This window comes from Pieris rapae, chromosome 4 (genome assembly GCF_905147795.1).
Source record: "Pieris rapae chromosome 4, ilPieRapa1.1, whole genome shotgun sequence".
NCBI classification, from domain to species: domain Eukaryota; kingdom Metazoa; phylum Arthropoda; class Insecta; order Lepidoptera; family Pieridae; genus Pieris; species Pieris rapae.
The window spans coordinates 2,161,057-2,186,715 of NC_059512.1; the positions used below are offsets into that span (position 1 = coordinate 2,161,057).

Sequence of the window (25,659 nt, forward strand, 5' to 3'; positions counted from 1 at the left end):
TACAAATCAAATATAAACATTTAATTTTTCAATTTTTTTATTAATTTACACCTCAATGCAATCTTGTTTAATTTAGAATTGAAGTAAAAGTTAGAAGTACACCGTGTCTTTATAATTTTAGCGACTTCGGGCATGATAACAAAAAATTCAGAATGATAGAATCAATTGACCAAAAATTTGTTATTGTATAGATGTTTCATAGTCCTCAACCTTCAAATCCGATTTTTCGTAGGCGACAGTCGACACACTCGGCTTTATTTGGTTCTAAATTCTCATGAGTCTCGCTCAATGTTTTTTTTTCCTTTCTTGGCCTGCACGGTTTGTACGTCAGCCATGCAAAAAAGTTAGGAAGTGTGTTGTTAGATTTATTTTATTGGATTTGAAATTGGAGCGGAATTTGGAAAAGTATCAGATAAATTTAGTATAATATAAGTACATAATATATATACTATTATAATTTTGTATTGTTATGAACAATGAATCAGTCATTGTTGTATAATGTATAAAAGTGTCAACAATCAAACACAGCTGACACAACTGGTTCCCATTATGGATAAATTGAAAAAAATTGACACAACTGGCTGGTTTAAAAAAAAATTGTTTATTGACATTTTTTAACAGGTTTAGAAATTTATAACGGCAATGTTTGTTACAAAAATAAGGCAAGGATGATGGCGCTATTTATGTAAGATTATTTATTATTTTCAAAAGGTAAAATGTGGTATAGTAGGGTGTGTGTTCCAAGGTTAGCTAGTATAATTAATTCTAATTTGTTAGTGTGCAATGAGTCAGCGTTAGTTTTAAAATGTTTTTATACCTGTAAGTGCCCGCGACCGTAAACATTGGTGCTATTAAATATATAACACAACTAGTAAATTACGAGCGTAATTCCTACACCAGGATATCCTCTTAAAAAAGTAAGAAGTATAATTATTGAATAAGTATTGTCAAATACATCATTACAATACTTTTTAATATATTATATAATAATAAGGCATTTATAATACATTTCTATCAATAAGAATAATATGTTCCGTATACATTTAAATAGATACCTATATAAAAAGAAGATATTACATATAAACTGGCTTATTATTCAAACAATCCTTCTAATTTCATATAGACAGTGTCAGTCAATCATATCTGGCTATTACTAGTTTCAATGAATTGGCACAATAATATTATCTTACCAATTTATTATGGTTTATTGATATCTTTGGCTTGTTCTTATTGTTATAGTTGTAAATATACAAAATAAACCATTGTAATCAGAAAAATGTTATATTTAACTGCAGTTTAAACTCATGAATTATTTATTTATAGTAAATATTATAAAACACTGTAAGATGGCATGGTTAATACAAGTAATGAAAAATATACAATATCATTGTATTATCTTTGTGTTGCTCTATGAACTAAAAAATGCGACAGCATGATGAGTTGCATAATAATTGACCTTAACCATCTCAATATCATTGTTATTCAATATTTATAAATTATAAAAAATAATTAATTTTCAAATAGTATTAAACTATAAACTAATAAGTAGCCAGTAAAATTCAAAATACATATTTTATTTATTTTTATTTATTATTCCACTACATAATATGATAATATGAGAACACAAAAAAATTTCACTAGTCCAAAACGGCTTTACAAATTTTTAAGAAATTCTGTATGATTGGTAGGTATGAATATATGTTGTGTAGTTTATTCCCAGTATTAGGATTTAGGGTCAATTCATCTGTCTGTCTTATTACAGGTTATGGCCAATTGAGTGTCTGAATTCAATACCTACTAACTTTTATACACATTATATGCTAATACTATAAAGCTGAAGCTTTTTGTTGTTTGATAACTTACTGCTATTTATATTGTGTTGGATTGTCCATTTATCAAACAAGACTTTAAATTTAATCTACAATGCATTTAACAATGGTAAAACTAGCATATCTACCACATTTATAACATCATAATTATAGATGTTTATGAATAAGCAAACTGTATAACTATTTCATTGAAACTGATCAATAATATTGTAACTGATCAATAATATTGTAACTGTATGGCTTTATTAAAAAATATATTTGTTTCTTATTCTAATCTCACTTTTCATTTATAGTTACATGACATAATTAAAAAAAATAACTCTTGTTGATTAACATTTACTATATGTATATATAACATAGATCCTAAATATAATAACTAATACTAATGAATTTTTTTCTTGTATAAGTTTTTAGTTAATTCAGCAATTATGCAATGAATAGTTCTTATCAGACTTAGCGACTAAATCATGAAGTCTCTGCATGATCACAATAATAACCTTGTTGTGAAGTTGTATTATGTAAATTTTATTATTAAATAATAATAGAATGTACAAAAAATCTTAAAATGCCTTAGTATTCTATAGGACATGTAATTTAATTTTGCATGCTAAGGAACCATTATTATCACAATTATTGCATCACAGTAACTATATATTTTTAAGCATAATATATATGGTTATCCTGTGTTGTATATTAGTAGAAAATACATTTTTGCTGGAAAATAGATAAATAATAATAAGTTTTTAAAAGACAATATCTTATTTTATTATTTATCATATACCAAAATATCATAGTTATATGCAAGGTTATATTGGTTTGTATTGAAAATCAGCTATAATACATATGTGTAAAATATCAAGGTGACATCTTAATTATACTATAAGATTACTAACATAACTAAATTAAGCTTAAATTTATTTAGTAACTTTTGACAAGCCTCCATTTACAATTCCCAAATTATTTTGTACATGTATCTGTTGGTAAGGGTTGTCTGTAACTTTGAAATTGTTTTTACAAAACAAGAATAATCAGTGCCATTAACATCGGCCGCAAAAAAGATAAGGCGATTTTCATTCGACGCAAATGGCAAACCAATCGTTTCAACAAACACTCCATACTGTTATATCGCGAGGGAAAGAGACAACTGTGGGATCATCGCCCCTACTTTAAAATTCGCCACTGTCTAGCATATGTCTTTAATGGAGACAAAGTTTGACGTCATTCATAGTACGTAGCTCTCAGAGAAAAGTCTTGTAGCTCGCATCATAGCCTTATCTTGTTGCGGCTGGTAAATAAAAGGCGATAACGCGCCACGAAGTTTACTGTACTATATTATATCACATTCAACGGAGGCGTGTTCGTGACGGTTTCCGGTCAAGTGGGTTTTACTAATTAATAATTTGTTCAAAACGAATGCTCCGCAAATACGGTCGGTAAACAAGTTGTTTTGAACGTTAAAATTATAAATCTTAGTACACAGTGAAAATGGCTCTAAGCAGGTATTTTATAAAGAATTTTAGCATGTATGCATTTTGTCATAATATCATATCATCATTTAGATTACTTTAGTAAAAGCCCCAAGTAAAAGTTGATTTAATCAAGATAAGTCAATTTCGTTCGTGTTGTGTTGCTGTTGACAAGGTTTATGGGTTTATTTTCCTTTCAACTGACGCACAAAATTGCGTTGATAGATGAGGAAAATACGTTTTTCTTTTAATCATAATAACGACAGGATAACTTAGGCGTATTGTTAATAATAAAACAATTTTCAATACAACAGGAGAAATCATTATATTATTTCAATGATAGTTGACTATTCATAAGCTTTAGACGTTGCTTGAATGAATTATTGTTATTATTAGCTAGGGCTGACCGAGTTAAATCTTTGTTTCATACAGTTTAAAATCAAACCTTCAATTCGCCACCCTAAAGACACTGTCTTTAGTATCAATCAGTGCGATGACTCCTCAACAAAGCGTCAAAGAGGTGTTTCGGACAGCTGATTGCGTATGCTTCGATGTCGATTCAACAGTCATCAGGGACGAAGGAATTGACGAGTTGGCGAAATTCTGCGGGAAAGGCGAAGATGTTAAAAGACTGTAAGTAAAATTCAGACCGAGTCCATGTTGTGTTAGTTCATAGTTAAAGTAAAAAGTATTACAAATATGTACCTACCCTGGTTGTGAAGTGACAATGTTCACTTTCTGACTAGTATAACTTCAAGGCCTGAAGTTTGGGACAATATTTTTTAGGTACTCGGGAATTTGTATGAAGATAGCATTAGCTCACGTCACTCATGTGACTATACAATTTTTTTTAGTCAGGGGGTCACGACTGCGGCAGTGTATTTGTCAAGAGCCCCTAGAATTTGTTTAACAAGCGTTAATAGAATGCAGTTTATGACGGCCCGGCTGACCTAAGTAATTTAACATAAATAGGTGACGTAATACGTCGGTAAAAATCAATTTTCATATGAACAATTGAAACGGCGCTCCGTCGGCAAATTGGAAGTTTAAAATAAAACCTTACATCGATTTCACAAAATACGTATTCAAATAACTCTCCAAAAACTTAGTGATCTTATGTATTCGTATCGTTTACTCGATGGGATACTTGTGTTAAGGAAAAGTTTATATAGGGAATACAATTATGAAATATACAAAGTAACTCGGAATAAAATTGAAATCTTATCTTTGGAAATGACTTTCAGTATTTGTCTTACAGTATATTTTTAAATAATAAGTTTGTAATAAAAAAATATAGATAAAGTAATATCAATATGACATAATACAAATTACTCGCGTTTCACGCAAAGGAAAAACACTGAATAAAACTCGTTTAATTATCATAAATTTGGAATATTAAATAGTTTGACAGGCTAATAATAATGTGTTATTGAGAGTACATATAAAACTTTGCTTTTAAAAGTAAGAGTAAAAGAACTTGTAAAAAATAATTACTTTAATCTTCGTCTTGGGTTGACCGAGGGTATATAAAAAAGAAATCACACGTCAAAGTTCAAAATGGAGGGTCAACCCAATTGGGTTCCATTTTCAAATAAAAATAGATGATTCTACTTACAGTAGATTTTTGTTTTTGTTTTCTAAACTTATATCATTCTGCCTACAAATAAATAGTACGGAGTTGTAATATTTTCCCAACATCAAATTTCGCTGCTGAAGTACAAAAAATTTTGGCTCATAATCACTTTTTCTTGTGTCTTAAAATAATACAGCAGTGTCGGCCTAGTGGCATTATTTCTCATCAATGAGGTTTTAGTTCGATCCCTGGCTGTGTACCAATGGACTATTTAGGTGCGCATTTAACATTCGCTCGAACGCTGAAGGAAAACATCGTAAAACCGGCTTGCCGTAGACCCAATAAGTCGATGGCGTGGTTCAGGTACAGGAGGCTAATCACCTCCTTGCTTATTAGATTGACAAATGACCATAAAGCAGAAAATTGAGGCCCTTAAAAGGTTGTAGCGGTGTTTGTTATTTGATTAAAACTATACAAATATTTGTACAATTTATATTTCGACGAGATATAATTGCGCACATGACCATTGGTGGCCTGACATATATATTTATTTCAGAACTGCAGAAGCGATGTGCGGTAACATGACGTTCCAGGAGGCGTTAAAGAAGAGGCTGGATATTATACGACCCACCGTCGGCCAAATCAAAGAATACTTAGAGAAATTTCCTATCCACCTAACACCGGGCATCGCGTAAGTTTGACATTTGGTATATATTTTCAGGGCAGAAAATAAAGTCTGGCGTATGGGTTAACGAATAGATATTAGGTTCGATCGTGGACATATTCTGTAGCACCTATGAAACAGATACAGAATTTCTCGTCTATTAAGGGACGTTACTTGCTTGGCTCCTTTTGTGTCTGTATTAATATAGGGGGCCAAACGGGATAGTATTTATTTTTTTATCGTGAAATGTTTTTAAAAAATTTGTATTTGTAAAAAATGAAAGCCCACGGAACCAAAGGAGTCTTAATAGTTAGTTTTTAATTATAAATGGCTGTTATTAAATTAGCTTCGGGTAATATAAATATAATATTGTCTTGAAAAATATTATAGGTTGTATTTAGTAAATTCTATTATGTGATTACGATATGAGGTAGATAACAAAGTGAAATCTTTTGCAATAATAATATACTAGCTGACCTCGCGAACTTCGTTTCGTCTTTTTAACATTTTACAAACCCTACCGCTTTGGCTACATACTGACATATTATGGAACATTTTGCTATGTTCTCCCATAGAGACCGTTCACTTTTCCAGAATAAAAACCTAAATACAAAAAAAAAATTATCTCCATAAAAACCTACCTACCTTTGCGCATAGAAATATATTTTGCAAATCATTGTTATTTAAATAAATTATTTTAAACGACAATTAGTGTTATTGACGCCATATTCCGTCCGACATTAGAGTTCTATCCTCCGGGTTACGGTTATGTAAATGCTCCTGATTCACCGCGCCTTGTTGAGGCGAAACGGTTTTATTAATTTAAATATAATATAAAATACCATCCATATCAACTCGACGTCCGTCGTTCCGACCCAATTCGACTTAGGGTCCTTCAAAAAAGCGTAACAATTCTGAAAAGCCCGGCAGCGCTTTGCGAGTGAGTGTCCATGGGCGACGGTATCAGATGAGCCTCCTGTAACATAAAAACAAAACTAATAACTGCCTTAAAATGATGGGTAACATTTTTGTAGTTTGAATGCAAACAAACATTACATCATGTAGTTGTTGCCTACAAACGCGTTGGCGATTTAAAAGAGTGTCTGGAACTTAATTGCCAGTTCTTCTCGTCCGTTCATAGCCATTTTAGAACTGGCAGTAAATGTAAATTATTCATAAGTTTTATGGTATTAAGTATTCATAAGGTTATGTGTTATGTTTGTTTAAATTTTTTATTTTAAATCATATATTAAATATAGTTTAGCCTAGCCATAGTTGGTACAGTCTAGAAATAATTAGCTGTTCTTGATATAGACAAATACAATTCCTTTCGTTATATTTCGGGTCCGATTTGGTTGAATCGGCAGTGTATAATGAAATATTTTTATTATTGAATCATCCCTGAGGTCATTGCGATAGTGAAGTGGTATTAACCAGATAGTTTCTTGAACTTATGTCATGTTTTTATATCTACAAATATAATAAACAAAAGTAGATTTGTCTCTAATCTTATTTTTTAGGACTTTTTGAGAGAGTAGCTTGTACTTTAGAATAATATTTATTCATTAAAACAACGAATTACTATGTGTAAGATTTGGAAAAACTTGTGTCAAAAATATTTGGTTTTTTTTTATAAAAAATGATAGTAATTAATTCTACAACAAAGTATTTTTTTTTACTTTAAACTCTTAACTTTTTCCAATTTATTTTAACGAAAACTGACCCGTACCACGCGTTGGCGCATGAGTAGACATGTGTGTTACGGGTAGACATACATACAAAAAAACTTTTTCGAATACTTTGAGCTTGCTTGATCTTTATATGCAGATGAATGATTATTTAAATTTGAGGCCAAGTGCTTAATAAATTTCTTCTCTTTTCCAGAGAACTAGTAAAGGTACTACAAGAACGAGGTGTGGCCGTATACCTCGTATCTGGTGGCTTCAGAAGTCTCATTGACCCAGTGGCAGATCTCCTCTCAATACCCAGGACCAACATTTACGCCAACAGACTCAAGTTTTACTTTAATGGTAAGTAACGCTAACGGAACTTTTTGCGACCGCTAAGGATACATCATTTTCAATCTTAGCCACTGGAGCCTTCGGGCCAGTCAGTGGTTAATCTGGTCGAGGTTCCGGTGGAGGTCTCTCTTTAGGTTAGAGGGAAAGTGCACCTTCTTTCCTCCACAGAACATAAATACACCGAAAGACCAGCAGCAAGTTTTAATGATATTAGATTGGAATATATATGACTTTTAAACATCTTTGTCTATAGAAAAATTAAAGTATTCTAAAAATATAACGTTAATATCAAAGGCGTAGACTGACAAAGAACTGCCTCTGACCAAAGTTTTGTTTGACTAGATTGTTTTAAAAGAGAAATTATTACCCCATGTCAATTTAGATATTGAAGCAATATTTCATAAGAATAATAAAATACGTCTAGCTTGATCCATACTAGGCGTGACAAAATAGGAGTTGTATTAAAACACGTAGTGTTACACGTAGTGCACACTTGAAATTAATATTTTCACCCCGTATACGAATTCAAGTCCGACCACTCACCACAAGTAACACCCGTTCTATCGCCTTCCTACTAACTAACCCTTACACGAAACAGAACACGCAATGCTATTGAATTAAATACTGTCAAGGTTTGCGCATCGCAATCAAAACTGGCGAAGCGCTCGTGAGCCTTCTTGCATTGAGAGAGTCCATAGGCGGCCGGGTCACTCAGCATCATGACCCGTTTGTCCCATGTTTTAAAAAAAACACAACATTAACGTTGAGAAAATCGCCATATATCTCATTAATTTATATCGCTATGGGCATTCTTAATCCAGTCGTTGTATACTTTATAAACAATAGATAGAAAGCAATCTAATTATACATTAACCTGACACACTGACCATATAATTATATTACATACGATAGGGTTGTCACTTTTCACTGTGTAAAAATAGATTATCGCTAATACGATATTTACAGTACTGATATTTAATGTCAAATTCTTTGTGAAACTGTTACCTATTTTTAGCCTGTTCTTAGGCTCTATCTTTTTCATTTTCTGAGGTGATAAACACGCCGATAGTTCTTTATTTCGAAAGGAGCTGTTAATAAGTCTGAAATCGCTTATAATAAAGGCTTTTTTATTTCGTATTGAGTATTGTTAGGAGTGTTTTATTATTACATATGGCTAAATGTTCGCCACCTGTGAGTGACGTATGTCGACCTGGGTGAAAGCCTGGTGTAAATCTTTCCAGATTTCTCTATCTTTGCCGATCCAAGTGTCTATTAAGTAATCAGCCCTTCTATATCGCTTACAACTATTAAACAATAGTTGTCTTATAACCAAATTTTTTTAGTAATTACACTGACAATACAGGCTGTTACATTGAGGCCTCTTTATTAAATAATGGAAAAGAATCCAAATTCCTTCCGACTTTCAGCCCTTAATATAAAGCTACACGAGTACATTGATATGGAGTCACGCCTCTGTCACGGGTTATTTGATAACACTGCGATACATGGCACCCGGTTAAAGAAATTCCCTTTGTCGGACGTCTCAATGCAAAATCTATATAAGGAAAATAATTATACAATTTACGTAACTCTAATCTAATCTATTGTATATCAGGTGCACGTTTTCATGAAAAAACGAGTGGCTCTATAAACATTGTTAGTCTAGGCCACAGATTGATCTATCTTCATGATCATTTGTCAATGGCAAGCAGGGGATCAGCCTCCTGTGCCTGACACACGCTGTCGAATTTTGGGCTCTAGGGCAAATCAGTTTCCTTACGATGCTTTCCTTCACCGTACGAACGTAGGTGCACAACCGGGGATCGAAGCTAAGACCTTCTAAGCTATAAGGCTAAATTGCTGAAAAATACATCACACTGAATTTTAAACTAAAATCAGCTTGAATTACAGCCAGTTCTTAAATCAAGTCGGATCGATCAAAAGAACTGCCAAGTAATTCTCCGTCATCCATTTTATCGTCAAGTTTTTCCTTATAAAAGATATACAAGAAGAAGTATGTATTCATGTATTCTTAACGTTATTTAAGTTGTATTGAGGTCGATCTTACTTGGAAATTCAAATTTGAGTTGAGTTGAAATTGTGTGGTTTGTGCAAAACAATATGAATTAAAACCTTATCATAATCGTACCAAGGTAGAGTGTGTCACCTTGATAGATTAATGCCCTTGTGAAATAAAATATGATTAGATCGGAGATATTTATATTCTAAATAACAATACAGATCCACTAATACCCTGGGTTCCAGATTGCAGCTGTTATTTTATCATTTCTATTTCAAATACATAGGTTTACGTTGTTTTCTTACGGGTGAGTGTTATACTTCTATTGGCACACGGCTTATGATCGAACCTCAGGGATGAGTTGTATATTGAAACCACTATTTCAATACTGCTTGTATATTCTAAATACAGAGAGGACTGAAAGTTTCATTTGAAAATTTAAAACTAATACAAATATTAACCTTACTACAGTTTCTGACTCTTTATTTAGATGGAATCTTCTGCAAATAAAATACAGATAGCAATGCATAAATTAAATTTATTTTAATAATAATCAATATTTTCCATAACTTTGAGACGTTAATTTATCGGACTACAAAGCATTAATGGACATTTTGCGTGATTACCACCCCGTGTGAGTTCTTTTCGTTGTTATATATTATCGGCTATGGCATTGAACTATATTTTGGAGAGATATCCTTAAACGGCTACTGGCTAGAGAAGAGTTTTACTCACTAAAACTCCACTGTCCTGTATACTGACGCATTATGAGGTTAGTTTACAAATAAACAGTTATCAAGCAATTATAGTTATCAGACCCCACTTGGATTAAATGATGTAAATTAAAACAAAATTATCTCAGGCGTTTGTAATGGCTATTTCAGTGCTATGTAATCTGTTTACTATATTTCTATCGTGGTTTTTGGATTGAGATAGGAATTCGTATGTTTTTTGAGTTACCAACTCACCCCCATAAAAACTAAATCCCTTGGTTTCTTAGTCATTTTTATTTTATAAATGTATATTTTGTTGTTACATTAATGTTTACCACAATTGTCATATATTTTAGAAAAGATAGCTTGTAACATATACTGTAGATTTAGCTTTAATGTCTGATGTAAAGAACATTAATAAATAAATCAGTCGAATTGCTCCGTTTAATGTAGGTACTAATATCTCTTATCATCACGGATCGAACACAATTTTGAGAGACGAAACAGATGGATATTATTACAATTAACATGCAATGCACGCAGGTAAATGTTTAATTACTTTAAAAATCTTGTTTCGATTGAATTGTAAGCAAATTTGTGCCTAAAGTGATCTCTCTCAAGTCGACATCGTATTTAAAATTTTTGAAGTAACAGGAGGGCTTATTACTTTTGTAAAAAAAAATATTCTTTCTTTATTTATATTATTTATAAAATCAACTGACAAGATTACGGAAGTTTTGCAAAATATACTAGATGATAAAGAAAAAGATTATAATTTTTATTGATCATGAAATCGCGGCGTGAGGTACGTGATAACAGATTTCCGATGAATAAATGACTAATATTATCATTGTAAGATGTTTACGTGGTTGTCAAGGGCAAATTTGCGAATAGAAAAATCTAGAAATAATTTCAATTTGTATAGCAGTCGTGTTTACGTAGGAAAATGTTTGTTTTAGGATTTTTGAGTTAACCTATCATATTTATAATCTGCGCTACGAATTAGTTTTTATTTACATGTCTTGTTGGTAGTTTATTGCCATGAGGTATAAGTCATTTTCTTTTGCGAATTCGTTAATTACCGAACTGTGGAATGGACTCCCGATGTGTGTCTTAACTGGGAGATATGACTTCCAATTGTTTTAAGACATACTTTATCCTCACTCCGCCGGCAATACACTCACGTCCCTTTGCCCCGCGCTTTATTAAAAGACGTGTGACGTAACACGATAAAAAACTATCCAAAATTATTATCTTTCGCCTTATTTCACGTTTGTAGAAAACACGATACTAACAATAGGAAAAAAGTCATTTAAAACATTGAAAGTCTTATCATAACGCATTATCTAGTTCAATAAAGATTATTTAAATATCACAAAATATATTACTCCTACATAATAAAAGAAATAATATTTTTTTATATTAAAATGTTGACTATGCTAACTCCAGAGTGTCGGTTTTTTGTGACGGTGTGCGCGCGCATGGTAAAAATTCATCATTTTTCCGTTACGCCCCAAAAAAGTATAACTTCAAAAAATAGACATTAATAGATCTATAGATCTATGAACAACTTAACTAGTTCAAGTGGCCATGTATTGTTTTACAATCGTTCTAAGGATAAACGAGAATACTTAATCAGTCAACAAGTTACGTCACTGATAGATGCAATCTTGGTTTTGTTGTGAGAATTAGACCAAATGCTTATCAATCCTTTGTTAACTAATTGCAATAATTTTGTAAACAATAGATTTCTAATTGCAGGGCCCGTACAATATTGATTATATTTTTTCGGATGGCCCATCCGATTAAAGTATTACTTTCTTATGTTTTTTTTTCGTCCGCTCCACTCCCTTCATTGACGTTTATGAGTAGCAAGAAAATGCAGCTTCTTTTCTTTCTCCAGGTGAATACGCGGGCTTCGATGAGAACGAGCCCACGTCTCGATCTGGTGGCAAGCCCCTGGTAATAAGGCGGCTGAAGGAGCAACACGGCTACCAGAAGCTGGTCATGATTGGAGATGGCGCCACTGATGCGGAAGCCAGTCCGCCCGCAGATGCTTTTATTGGTAAGATCACTTTTACTAGTTCAGAATATAGATTACAGGATTACATCTGTGATTGGACTTTATGACTTCTATATCTATCAAATCCCAATTGATCTGATCGTTTGACCTATGACGTCGTGTTTTTCTACCTCACATTTGTAGGTTGAGTAAATAATCACACACACATTTACACAAACTGTTCCTCTCCAGGTTTTGGCGGGAACGTCGTACGAGAGGAAGTACAGAAGAGGGCGCCCTGGTTCGTAACAAGCTTTCAAGAATTGACAGATGCTCTCATAGTTCAAAAGTGATCTTAATGACATTGACATTACGGCTCCTGTGACATAGCCACAGATAATGTAGAACAATTACCACAGACAAGGTAGTTCTATGTTATCTGTGACTTTATTGTACGTATCGTACTTTGATATATTATTTAAATAATACTCATCAAATATATACTACATAATGTTATATTTTGGTAAATATTTATTGATATAATATAATAAATACTTTTTTGGCATTCACAAGGTTATGAAATTACGTTGTGTTGGTGAAATATAAAAATATCTATGTATTATTAAATATTATGACAAAATAATTACTCTAATTTAGAGCCTTATGCCTTTATTAATAATAAATTTCCAATATATTTTAGCTAATATTTGTTTCTCATTGTTTTTTAACCACACAATAGTAAAAACTATTTATAGGAAAAAAGTGTCTCTATTTTTTTTATTATACATACTTTTATTTACTGGCCGTAAAATAAACATATATATAGAGAAATATTTATGTGGTATACATTGTTAAGTATTAAAATAGTAATTACCTTTTCGCTCTTTCTAAGGCAAGGGTACAAAATATTTTTTATATACTGCCATAATGTCTTCCCGTATATATTTATGTTATTGTACTTTGAGTACAAAATTTATGGATTTGTTTGTGTGGTGTATGTGATTAATGTTAGTTAAATTGTAGGAAATACAATGAATGATAATTTATTACCTACGGACCTCAGTCAATGTAAAGTGGCTGTGTACTTCCTATTTTAAGAATAAAGTTATTTGATAATTATTTGGCTTTTTTTATTACATTTGTTAAGATCTACGATATGAACAACACGTCTCTACTCTCTATGCTTCCTGTTTTTAAAAATTAACAGTAATAATTATTAATTTTATTAAGTAGTAGAATTTTCGTGCCATTTTCTTAAATGTAACAGGCAGGGCAGGAGGCTCACCTGTTTATCGATATTACTGCGCATAGACAACATTGCCAGAGAGGTTGCTAACGTTGTCGGTTTTGCATGTGTCCACAGAACATGGTTAGGACTTTATTTTAAGTGACCTCGCTCCGTCATTCCCTGCCGCAAAAAAAAAAACAAAACCACTAAGTCATAATTGGAACTTTATACCTTTGACTGTAATAACTCATTTAATTTCATATCCCGCATATTGGTCATGAATTCTAGCGCCATTTTATCGGGTATAGGAATGATACCGAATTGATGGCCTTTCTCAAGTTTTAAATCAAAATCATCATAATTCTCCGCTCGCCGGCCATCCTTATTTCTTAACAAATGGTCCATTAAATCTATCCTTCGGTAATTCAAACATTGACCTCCAAGGCACTTCTTTTTCTTTCCCAAAAGCAATCTTTTATTGAAAAAGGGAGACGTAGACAATGCTTTGGGCCATGCATGTTTTATTTTAGCATACGTTGGCGTAGAAAACGTTGTTATATCTGGTAAATTTTCTGTCTTTGTTGATGGTGTTGTTGTTGTTGTTGTAGTCGTTGTTGTCATTAACGTAGATGTAGTTGTTGATGTGTTTAAAGTTGATTTCGATGTGATAGCAACAACAAGGGGAACAGGATATGGAACAAATACTAAGGATTGCGAGTTACAGTTATCGCATACAGAGACGCAGCAGGGTTTTATATTTTCACAATTTCTACAAGAGCATCTACAATTTGCTCTTCCATAATCGTAGTTGGAATCTGCGGAATACTCAGGGAATTTTCCACCACTTCGTCGGTGAAACCTTTGCCTTCCTAATCGTGTATAGTCATATTCATCGTAATATCTCTGCGGATAAGGCATATATCCAGGTGTGTTTAGAAATTGACTAACTGTGCTGTTGAGAATCAACAATTGTATCAGGAATACTTTTATCTGTAATTAGAATAGAAAAAAAGTGAGATTAAGCGACAGACTAACGTTCCTTATATACAAACATACGTAAGTATCCTACTACTATAAATAATAACTAATATAATAATACAATAATTATTTAGACACTTTTATTTCACGTGAAATGAGGACACATGAGGAGATTATGTTTTAATTAGCTTTTAGAGCAAATCAAGCTTTCTTGAGTAAAGAGAAAGAGAATACTGTACCAATCATATTTGCGCAATAACGGCAGTGTATTACATGGATCTCTGGCAACAGGCGAGGTGTTTTGAATATTAGGGCATTCACAGTATATTATATAATGATCTTAAATTTTTACGTTGGATCGATGTCTAGAAACGGTATTTTACTTACCATATTCAAAGTACCAGAAAATTTCCATTACATTTTTTATAACTTAATAACATTGTGTATATCGAGTAACAACATTATTTTATTTTTATGAGTGTCGTAAACACAATGTAGTTTTACAATATACCTAAACGTTAAGATATAGGTAAAATAATGGCTCCCGCAACACTTAATTTGTAGATACATTCCTATGTCTATTTCATTAATAGCACGAATTATAATTACTAAACAACCTTTGTTCTTAATTTAAAAAACTTTAAACGCTAACGCCTGGAAAATTTATATTTTGCTCTGATCTTTATTATAAGGCGCAATTTTTTAAAACCTTTGTTATACTAGGTATATAGGTATGTCTTATACAAATATGTTAGATAAACGTACTCATTATCTGTCATCACTGCAGTTGGTTTATATGCACCCACAGTATTTTCAATTCGTTGGGTTAACCTTTATACATACCTACAACAAATTTTCATTTTACTTTATAATTAAGTAATAATAAGAATACTATTGCCTCCATGCATTTGTGTTTATTTGCTTTAAACAAGCAACTAAAGTAAAGCAAGTGGCTTATGAAGGAATTACAAGATTTTTGTCGTGACAACGTCTTATAATTCGATGGAGCCGGCTGCACGCACGAAAAAACATGACTTATGCAGCGTTACCTCGCGGCGCGGTGTTACCTCGCGGCGCGGTGTTACCTCGCGGCGCGGTGTTACCTCGCGGCGCGTCGTTACCTCTGATGCGTTCCATTTAAAGCTTGTAGTATAAGCGTATTTATACGTAAAAATAAATGTAACTTGATCAATTCTATTGTGATTTCCATTTACCTCCTTCTTTATATCCATACAAAATATCTATCAAACAAATAAAATTAAAATTTTCTTTTGTAAAATGCAACAATTCTATCGGTATTTTCTTATAACGTTGTCACGGTTAACTATAGTCAGTAAACCGACTTTACAGACAACCGATTTTTTTTTAACGAAATAAACGTCATAAGGAAACTCAAGTATATGAAGGAACATAGTTCGCATCATATTTATGTTTAAAGTTTAACGAATCATAGATTGACTGGACCATTAAAATTGAAATAAACCCGCACATAAGATGAGTTGTTAGCGGTTAACGTAAATGAATATTTAGTATCCCATTGGTATAAGTCACCGCCCACTCATTTAGCGGGCGCTGATAGAATGCAATGCAATCTTGTTCTGATTATCATCTGACCTAAGGCAACCTTGGCGTTTCGCAATATCGGAATTTATTAAGAAATCCAAAAACTATTATGTTCATTATATCTAGCACATTTGAAAACAGTTTATTCTGAACTTAACAAATGAGTTTGAAATAGAACTTGAATTATTGTCAAAGAATACAGATACTCCTCAACAATACAAAAATAACTTAAGAAATCTTTATGTACATTATATCATTTCACAAACGTGTAGTTTATATTAGTACCTACATTTTTATTTTTCCAGATTATTCAAAATATATATTTACTACAAAATATATATATATATATGTATATTGTAGCTACACGAACTAAATATAATCTTTAATGTAGGGCACAATAAATATAATCAACTAAAGATTTATTAAATTAGAATTAATTTGTAATCATCACAATTTTGTTCCGTCTCGTTTTTTAAATTTTATTTAGGTGATATGGGAAAGGAATTGTGTTAATAAATGTTATATGAATTATTTATTAATAAAACTCTTAAATGCTTTATATCAAAAAATATCTAAGACAAATGTATTCATGCAAATAAAGCGTAAATAAGGAAGCCACAGAATCGCTTGAACCGTCGAACTTTCAACTCTAAAAATATCGTTGTGACTGGTGAGGGGTCACCACACAGTCATAACACACACGCATCGCCTCCTGAAAGGTCACACTGAATTCTGGATTGCCGAAAAATCTATCGATATATAAATGTGAAGTGATTTTAGTGCTAGTGTTTGATTGTGATTCGAATTAAGATGAATCGTAAGTGTATTATTATTTCTAGTCTTATTCAAGCAACCAAATTGTTAGCTTCAGTTACAATTCTTATAACAAAATAATATACAATTCCACATTCTTCATATTATCTTCTCCAACGAAGACAGCGTTGCACTAGGTTTAAACGTCTCTTTCTTTGGATGTAACACACGCATACTCCGCAGTTGGAGCATTAATTTCTCTGCCAAATTATCTGGTATAGGTACAATGCCATACTTCGGCACCCAATCGGGCTTCGTACGTCTTAGATTGGTTAACACAAACTTATTCTTTTTATTCAAATTCGGTGCTCTGGCTATAATATCATTTATGAAGGCTTCGTTATTTCTAAGGATGTCTGTGGTTGGTAATTCTGTTGAAGGAGGTGGTGCTAATGTTGTTTCTTGTGGTGCAGGAACCGTTGTTGCCTGTGTTGGTGGCGCAGTAGTTGCTTCTTTCTGTTTCGTTGATATTATGAGTGGGTAGGGATAGGGAACTATCACGATGCTGGAAGGTTGGAAGCAGTTGTTGCAAGTGTTTCTGCAGCATGGTTTGATGTCTTCACAGCGTTGGCAAGAGCAGGTGCATTCATTGGACTCCCCGTAGTCCTCATAATCGACATCTGTGTAGTCGTAAGGCATTTGATTTTGATAATAGGGCTGATATTGGTCGGCGGAATTTAATACAAGACAATTCATATACACTGTTATTATCTGTAAAGTTTTAAAATTTTTTTAGTAAAAATAACTATCTATATTATTTTTATTTGGGAAATAAATTTGATATACTTACAATTTTCTCCATATCTTGTAAATTTAGTTCATTTAATCCAACATTCCTACTATTCTTATCTAAGATTGGCCAACTTTCGTGACAAGTGCGCCAGTGTGGACTCAGGTGTATCACAATGGTTAAGAAAATTCAATGCACTGCTGCTATTGTTCTCTTACATAAGCTATTACTTATTACGGTTATATCAACTATAATTTTAAGGTACAGATGAAGTAGAAATACTCGCTAAAAGGATATAATTTATTTAGGCATCATGTCATTTTTTGTTAGGCACTATCTTGGCCTGGTTGATCGGTACCTCTAGTGACTAGTCCATACTATTTGGAGATTTTTGGAATTTGTTATTCTGGAAGTGAAATCAAATCAAATCCAATCATTTATCCCAACTAGAATGGCACTTTTGAACGTTAAATAAAATATAAAGATGATTATAGTTGCCCCTTCCAAAAGGTAGTTTCGTGTATAGAAGAATGAACCAGCACCTCTACACTTACTCTTTTAAAATAAAATTTACAATATTTGTATACATTAGTTAAATAATTATATGTAAAGACAATGTACTCCCAGAATTAAACTAATATACAGTTCTGTTATTGTATTGTTAGTATACATGTTCCCCACATCACGAAACATTCGAATTATATATCTTAGGTGTACACTATATAAAATTGTGTAAATAAATAATGTATTTAATAATCCTTGTTAAAATCCTCCTGTACGGAAAAGGAACATCTGCCGGTAGAACCTGGAGCGAAAGCTGTCTGGGAGATCGCCTTTCCTTAAATATAATATATATCTGCCGATGCCGAACTGGAATTACCTTCTAAAATATTAATACCATAAAAATTCCTTTAATTGGCCAAGAAGCAATCGTTCAAGTACAATCATTTACAAGTTATTGCAGGCGTTAAAAATTAATAGAATTTAACGCTAAGACGATTCTATAGTCCTATATAAAATAACAAATGTGTCCTATTTCATTAAGTTTATTAGAATTTTTGGCTTGTATACAAGTTCTATTACATAGCGGGTGACGGGTCACGACCTCGTTGGACTACTAAAATACCCGACTAGACCTGGATATACGCCAAACATACCTATACGAAACACGAGTATCAAATATCTATATAAAGCTAACTTTGTATCGTATAAATGAGTTCAAAAGTAATATTATTTATTTATAAATGCTTGAAGCATTGAGCAAGACTTCGCTTTTTTAAATTGCTTAAATTAGATGAATTTCAAAATTCCGATGTTGGCTATGTTTGACAGAGCATTATATTAAAACCATTACCGCCACATTACGACTTTAATATGGGACAGTTTCAGCGAATTCTAAGTAATTATTCTTAATAATGAATCGTTATAGTAATATTCCATATTGTTTATAATTTTATAAATGCAAGTTTTCATAAAGATTAGTTAGCAGATGTTTATATTTGGTTGCGCGTGCGCAGGGCGGGTCATGACCTCGCCCCGCCAGAATTAGCTCGTGACGACAACGCATGCGCGCCAACACGACCGCGCATAACCTATAATTATGACATAAGCCAAGCAGCTGAAAATGCTAACATGCACTTGTTACATTATATCTATTAATTTCTCCTTTATTTATATAATAGGGATAGAATTTATTCCGTGTATGATTTGGAATGCTCCTTGCTTGCATCCATTGAGGCTTCATTATACTTTTCAAGAAAACACTTTTCATTAGGCGTTAAGTAAGAAAGCTAGGAGTTCAAGATTTCATTGATTAGACTGAAGTTGGTGACTTAAGTGACTTAGTCTTTTTACGCTTTTTTTACCATGAATTTAAAGACTCCGGACGTAAGTAAAAATATTAAAAAGAGGTGTTTCAGAAATTTGTTATCAGTATTGGATTTGATAAGGATTCGCTTTGTCCGCTGTGAGTTCGATATCAGTGTTATCAGTTTATCAGCAGTCACGAAGCTATGTCCGTTCGAGCGTCTATCTTTTGCCCTTTTCTTGTACTGTTATTGACTTTGCAATTATAAAATAAAATTTTGCAACTTATTTCATTAGAGAGCAAAATATCTAAGACATGAATAATTTATACATTTTAGATATGGTTCATGTTTGACTGTGACAGTCTTCTTGTTATTAATAATATATGGCAGGAGGATTATTACGAAAAAAAATCGAATAGTAAGATTCTAATGGCATAGAGAATGCATACACATTGCCAGAGAAAAATAACGCGTAATTTTGAAATCAAGTTTTAAATTTATGCTCGTTAATAAGTGTGTTTTGTATTGACAGAAAGGAAACTGAACTATGATAGCCTGGTATTAGCTATTGAGTCATTGATAAGAATTGGGTAAAACCCAGTTTGACTGAACTACAATTCTTGACACTATTTAAAAAAAAGATTTTTCCAATAGTTTTCTTATTTGTGGAATTAAAACGTTAATTGATTTGTTCTATCTATAGAGTATATGAAGGAGTTTAAATACAAATGTACCTATATTTTAAATAAATGTTTCTACATACACACAGGTTTTTTATATATAAACCTTTCTCAGTGTAGATAGATGGTTTTTATTATTTATTCATTAACGTTGTTGTTTTAGATATTTGATACATTATAACATTCATTAAGGAGACAACAGGTTAATAAGCGATATCTTCCAGGCAAACATAGTAAAGAAAAAGGGTATAGAGCAAAACTAAATTTAAAAAATAAAATTACAGATGTATAGTCATTTTACAAAAATAAGATAAAAATAGTAAATACTTATAACTTATCTTAGGAATGAATCACGATGTTTTAAAGTACATGAAAATAATTTCACTTAACTATTGTACTAACTTTAATTTTGTATGCGATAAAGTTTATATATGCAAAATTTTTATGTGGCTTCCTTGATGGAAGGAATACGCCTTCCCAACGTTGTTGTCTCCCAGTTGCTATTACCAATCCACTGTGTAAATACCAAAAGCCCTCATAAAAAGTAAATTAATTAATAAAGCTTTTTAATGTGACGAATACTTAAATGATCCTAATCCTTGGAATTGACTTGCTCCAGTTCAAACAATTTGTATTAAAAACTTGGTGATTGAAAAGAGTGGCGGAAAGTTTCTTGCCAGTTCTTCTTGCCCGCTCTACGCCCTTGACTTGCGAACTGGTAGTAAATGTAAATTTACAATTAATTTAATTTTTGTTACGTTCATAAGTGTACTTGTTTACCTATACAATATAGATATTTTGATGTTGTTGTTGTATACAACTACACATATTTAGTTGTTGTTGTTGTATACAACTACACATATTCAGTTGTGAATGGCTGTGACATTACGTAAAGGTAATAAGGGCTTGCTAGAGGCATCGGAAGGTTAAGAGCCCGTTATCGCCGCTTATCACTCGTTCGTACCATGCCCCATTTGCTCGTTTGACCTGACACCTCAGTTATCAGTTGAACGCGATAAACCGATGTACTCTACCTGTTTTACCTTCAGTGTTTGTTTTTTTAAATAGTTCAGTTTCAGTGTTTTCAGTAGGAATTTGTGCCGTGTTGTGTTTTTTTTTACTTTTTCGAATACAAATGCAATTTAAGCTTGGTAAGGGATAATAAATGGGTATAGGTGTTGCCACATAATAAATAGGATTTGAAAGAGTTTTCATTGGACAATTAAACATTATTGATAGGAACCTGAATACTTAACCAGCTCATCGGCAAACTACATTTACATAAAAGCCCGCCATTTATACCATTATAGTCACTTTAAGTGAAGGAAGATATATGTATACAGTTTTAGTTGAAGGACAAATGAATTTTAATACGACTTTTCCGTGTAACAAACATTCTTATGAATTAATAATTTAACTTGCCTTTCTTGCTGCCGTCATCCTCATTTCTCTACACTATATCAACTTGTTAACCGACTTAAAAATAGAGGGGGGTTTTTTAATTAGACTATTTTTTTAGCAGATACGGTTTGTAGTTCATGGACCGATTTTGATGATTATGTTTCTTTTGGAAAGGATCCCAATTGTGGGATTATAACTAGATGGGAGAATGGCATCCCGGAGAAAGGAAGGGGCCACCGAAAGTCGGTTCAAAATCAAAATATGATGAAATTAATCCTTTTTATGTCGTTTTTTTGGGAAAAATTATTTAAATATCAACAACAAATTAGCAAGATTTAATTATCCTTAAATGTGTAATAAAACCCAATTGTAGTGCTAAGGTAAATTTTAGCTATACTTTCAATAACAACGATACAATGACAAGATAGTAAGATGTACAATCACTAAACGAGAAATATGTCTACTAATATTGAAACGTCGTTTAAAGGACCTAGCCTATTCGTTTATGTTCGAATGTAAGCAATCTTACGAAGCAACAAATATGTTTCTGTAGAAACATTTTAATAAAATTTAAAGGCTGGCAACGCACTTGCGAGCCATCTGGCAACGTGAGTGTCCATGAGCATATTATTATCACATATCATCAGGCGAGCCAGTTGCGTGTGTGCCTGTTGATACTCAAAAAAAATACATACTTTTATTTTATATCTAAATTATTAATTCTGTTATTATATTTGATTTTGTTTAATTTTTATCATTTTAATTTAATAACTCATATATTTTTACTTTATTCAAAACAAATAACATAATACATAAAAATATATCTAATAACTAACCTTAAAATTTAATTATTAAAAATATTATTAAAAGGAGTCCCTTTAGGCAAGGTTCCGAAGATACTAGCAGCGTTCCCCCTTTGAATTGCTAGACTAATTCTTTGTGCGAGGTAGCTGCCAGCTCTTCGTTCTCCTGTGATGTCGACTAACCTTTTTGATATAATTAAATAACGAATTTGAAGACAATAATGTATTATATCGCACTCTCGCAAGAGGGACTTCCCAATTGTCGACAATTTTTTTGACAGTGATCAAATTAATATATCATTCGTTTGCGTCAAAGTAAAAGCATTATCTTGTTGTCTGTCAGTGACATCGTTACTGTTATAAATGAAGACAAAAATATAATCAAACCATATCGGGCCAATAAAACAGTTATCATGAGTTTGAAGATTTCCTATTGATTTAAATTAAGCTAGAAATTTTAGTTTTGTTTTATATTTATTATTATACATACTTATTACTTACATACTTTCTATCCTCAGGAGTGATTGGCGAAATTTGGTTCCCAATTGCAAATTATGTGAATATGCTTACAATATAATATTACCATGGTCCTTATAAATATACATTGAGCAAGTAAGCTAATTTGAAGTCCTATAAACAAATATTCATAGATATATCAATGGTTAGAACATCAGAGTTCATGACCTTTCACTAGTGAACAAACTGAGAAAATCCTTTTTTTAATAAATTGTTTCGCGCAATCCAAGGTTGATCAAGTGATCAAAGCTTTATGCATTAATAGGATTGAAAAAAGACGCAGAAATGTGTCTGGCCCATGCCATGCTCCTACTTTATACTATTAAGGATTTTACGGTTAATTGATCATGGAAAGAATCTGCACAGTAAAGAAAGAAGAAGAAGAAAGATGGGACAGGATCAAATTCCATAGCATTTTTTATTTATAAAATTATTCGCAGCGTATAATTTAAAATAATTTGTCAACGTTTGTAATCTGGCACAGGTCATAGTTGCGTACTTATCTTTTATCACAGATTATAATTAATATAATGTACTTTGTAATATATCATTATCTGTATGTTTTGTGAATATATTTCCTGAAATGCGATAGCTGATAATACATAGTTAGGAATTGAATGAAATTATTCAATTTGGATAATAATGTGAGGGAATCTGTTTGAGGAATTGTCTTTTCTTTGGTTTTTATTTTTCTGAAAAGTCATAAATTCGAAAAAAAATAATTATTGGAATCGGTTGTCCACCATCGATATTCACAGACACGGCCTAAAACAATAACCAAAATACTCATTAATAACATACAAAATAAATAAATAACGTTATTTTTGTAACAGATAACCAAGAGAAAAATTATATCGCTCTGTCGCGGAACTATTAATAAATAATAATGTCAAATATTGTGATAACGAACGATGTGAAAAATGATGGAGTGATGAAAAGTGAAGTGACGGTGAAACAAGAGGTCGAGGACAGACCTCAAAGGGAGACGAGACTGACCAGCATCATAGACCACCTGAGGTACCAGAATATGAGTCGAGGTGAGTGATTTGTTATGTAGTTAAAATAATTGTTGTTAATTCTCTCACTCATTTATCATTAAAATCACATTACGATGTTAACTAAACTTTTGCCGATTTTCCATATCAGTGATTGGCTAATTACATAGCTTGTAATAATGACAATAATTATTATTATTATGTATTGAATAAGTTTCCGCAATTAGACGCCCAATGCATTTAGATTCTCTTATAATAAAATTGAAACGAACAAGTGTTTTATTTTTATTTTTGTATATAGAACAGGGGGCAAACGGGCAGGAGGCTCACCTGATGTTAAGTGATACCGCCGCCCATGGACACTCTCGATGCTAGAGGGCTCGCGAGTTCGTTGCCGGCCTTTTAAAAATTTGTACGCTCTTTTCTTGAAGGACCCTAAGTCGAATTTTTACAGAAGTTTTTCTTATTAAAAACATAGTGACATCTGTGAGAACCAAAAAATATTAAAAATATATCACCATCGTCATAGGTTGTTATTGCTGAGTCCATTTACCAAAACCTTCGCAGGCGTATTCGAAACGGGTCTGTAATCCTCTTGCGATACGGGAAGTAATGCTACATCCCGTATGTAGAATCGCTCCGAAATAGGTTATATTTTTGCAAACTTCTTTGGTTCTGATTTTAGGTAGATGTACGTACATATATGATTTGTGTTACGCCGTATACGTGTAGGATTGAAATAAAAAAATTTCAGTTGAGCATTTTAATTCAATTGCAATAAGCTTTTTCGGTAGCGATGAATATATATCTATAAATATATAGTATTATAATAATTTAAATGTACTATACTGACTAATCACGAGAAAGAAAGACAAACACTCTTGGGGCAAGTAACATATAATTTTTTTATAGAACAGGGGCAAACAGGCTTACCTGATGGTAATTGATAATGTAAGAGGGCTCGCGAGTGGTGGCTTTTTAAGAATTGGATATTTCAGTTCCGTGATTGTTTGAAAGTACTTCAGCGGGCATCTGGTTCCACATAGCGTCACATTTGTAGCGTTCTGCGTCATTAACTATTTTTCTTTTCAGACAAGTAGGTTCTGTGATAATTTACTACTTTTGGGTATTACTGCGCAATTTCCTTGCGATGTTTTTATACGGAATGTGTTCGATCTTGTTCATGTAACGACATCCCTCGTGTTTAGAGTCGCGCCAATGCAGGGCGGTCCCTAAAGGCCCTATCCCAGCACAAATTGCTATGCCAGTATCTCGGTGTGGACTTCGGTTAGCCATTGAGAGTTGGAACACTGATGCGCACACCCCGTAATTACAATTTGTTTTGTAAAACAATAAATTAATGTAATTTGTTTTTTTTTTCTGAAATGGATAACCTGGCTTACAATAAGAGATATCGTGTAAATTTCCAAATCATGTTCTTTACAAATTTTCGTCATAAAATGAATTGAAAGTGTCTAAAATTGGCTATATTTGGATATTTTAATCGAGTTGTTTTAATCGTGTATCGATCTTTCAAAATGGATACATAAACTACTCAATTTTACCGTATATTTTTCCATTTGCCCTACTTTAAGAAACAATGACAAAAAATGGAAGGAAACAATGTACCTTTTTATGAGTTTGGCGATGGGACCTATTCCTTAAGGCGAACAGACAGAGGGCTCAACTTGCAGCGCGCAATACAGACTGTTTTGAAGAAAAATTTATATCAACTACAAAATTCTAGAAAGTAAAACTAGCTGAAACACAAAACTCGATTATAATCAAATAAATGTTTAATACATGACTATACCACTTAATATTCGCGAAATACTGGCGATAAGCGAACAATCATT

The 25,659-nt window shown here is 32.4% G+C and overlaps 3 protein-coding genes and 1 long non-coding RNA gene across 8 annotated transcripts in view; 2 read left to right on the forward strand and 2 right to left on the reverse strand.

Moving 5' to 3' along the window:
* Nucleotides 1–3,064: 3,064 nt before the first annotated feature.
* Nucleotides 3,065–13,407, forward strand: LOC110994534 (phosphoserine phosphatase). The gene is made up of 6 exons (XM_022261227.2): nucleotides 3,065–3,328; nucleotides 3,728–3,928; nucleotides 5,425–5,559; nucleotides 7,417–7,562; nucleotides 12,190–12,351; nucleotides 12,541–13,407. The coding sequence occupies exons 1-6, from the start codon at nucleotides 3,315–3,317 to the stop codon at nucleotides 12,639–12,641; spliced, it is 759 nt and encodes a 252-aa protein (XP_022116919.1). The 5' UTR covers nucleotides 3,065–3,314; the 3' UTR covers nucleotides 12,642–13,407.
* Nucleotides 13,408–13,723: 316 nt separating this feature from the next.
* LOC123689132 lies at nucleotides 13,724–14,949 on the reverse strand. Its single transcript, XR_006750180.1, has 2 exons — nucleotides 14,882–14,949; nucleotides 13,724–14,506 (listed from the first exon to the last, which is right to left on the reverse strand). It is a non-coding gene; the product is annotated as an uncharacterized LOC123689132 (long non-coding RNA).
* Nucleotides 14,950–16,737: 1,788 nt separating this feature from the next.
* LOC110994542 (polyhomeotic-like protein 3) overlaps nucleotides 16,738–25,659 on the forward strand; it is a 209,517-nt gene continuing 200,595 nt past the window's right edge. For 2 of the 5 annotated variants that reach the window (XM_045627926.1, XM_022261237.2), the window contains exons 1-2: nucleotides 21,082–21,239; nucleotides 23,642–23,845. Coding sequence is in view for 4 of the 5 variants with exons in the window: in XM_022261237.2 (XP_022116929.2) it covers nucleotides 23,695–23,845 (151 nt within the window). In the remaining variant the exon portion in view is untranslated. Of the gene's footprint in view, nucleotides 16,875–21,081; nucleotides 21,240–23,641; nucleotides 23,846–25,659 lie in introns of those variants that run through there. The other 3 variants (XM_022261238.2, XM_045627923.1, XM_045627924.1) reach the window with 3 other exon arrangements.
* LOC110994543 lies at nucleotides 16,872–17,672 on the reverse strand. The gene is made up of 2 exons (XM_022261246.2): nucleotides 17,661–17,672; nucleotides 16,872–17,581 (listed from the first exon to the last, which is right to left on the reverse strand). The coding sequence occupies exons 1-2, from the start codon at nucleotides 17,670–17,672 to the stop codon at nucleotides 16,970–16,972; spliced, it is 624 nt and encodes a 207-aa protein (XP_022116938.2). The 3' UTR covers nucleotides 16,872–16,969.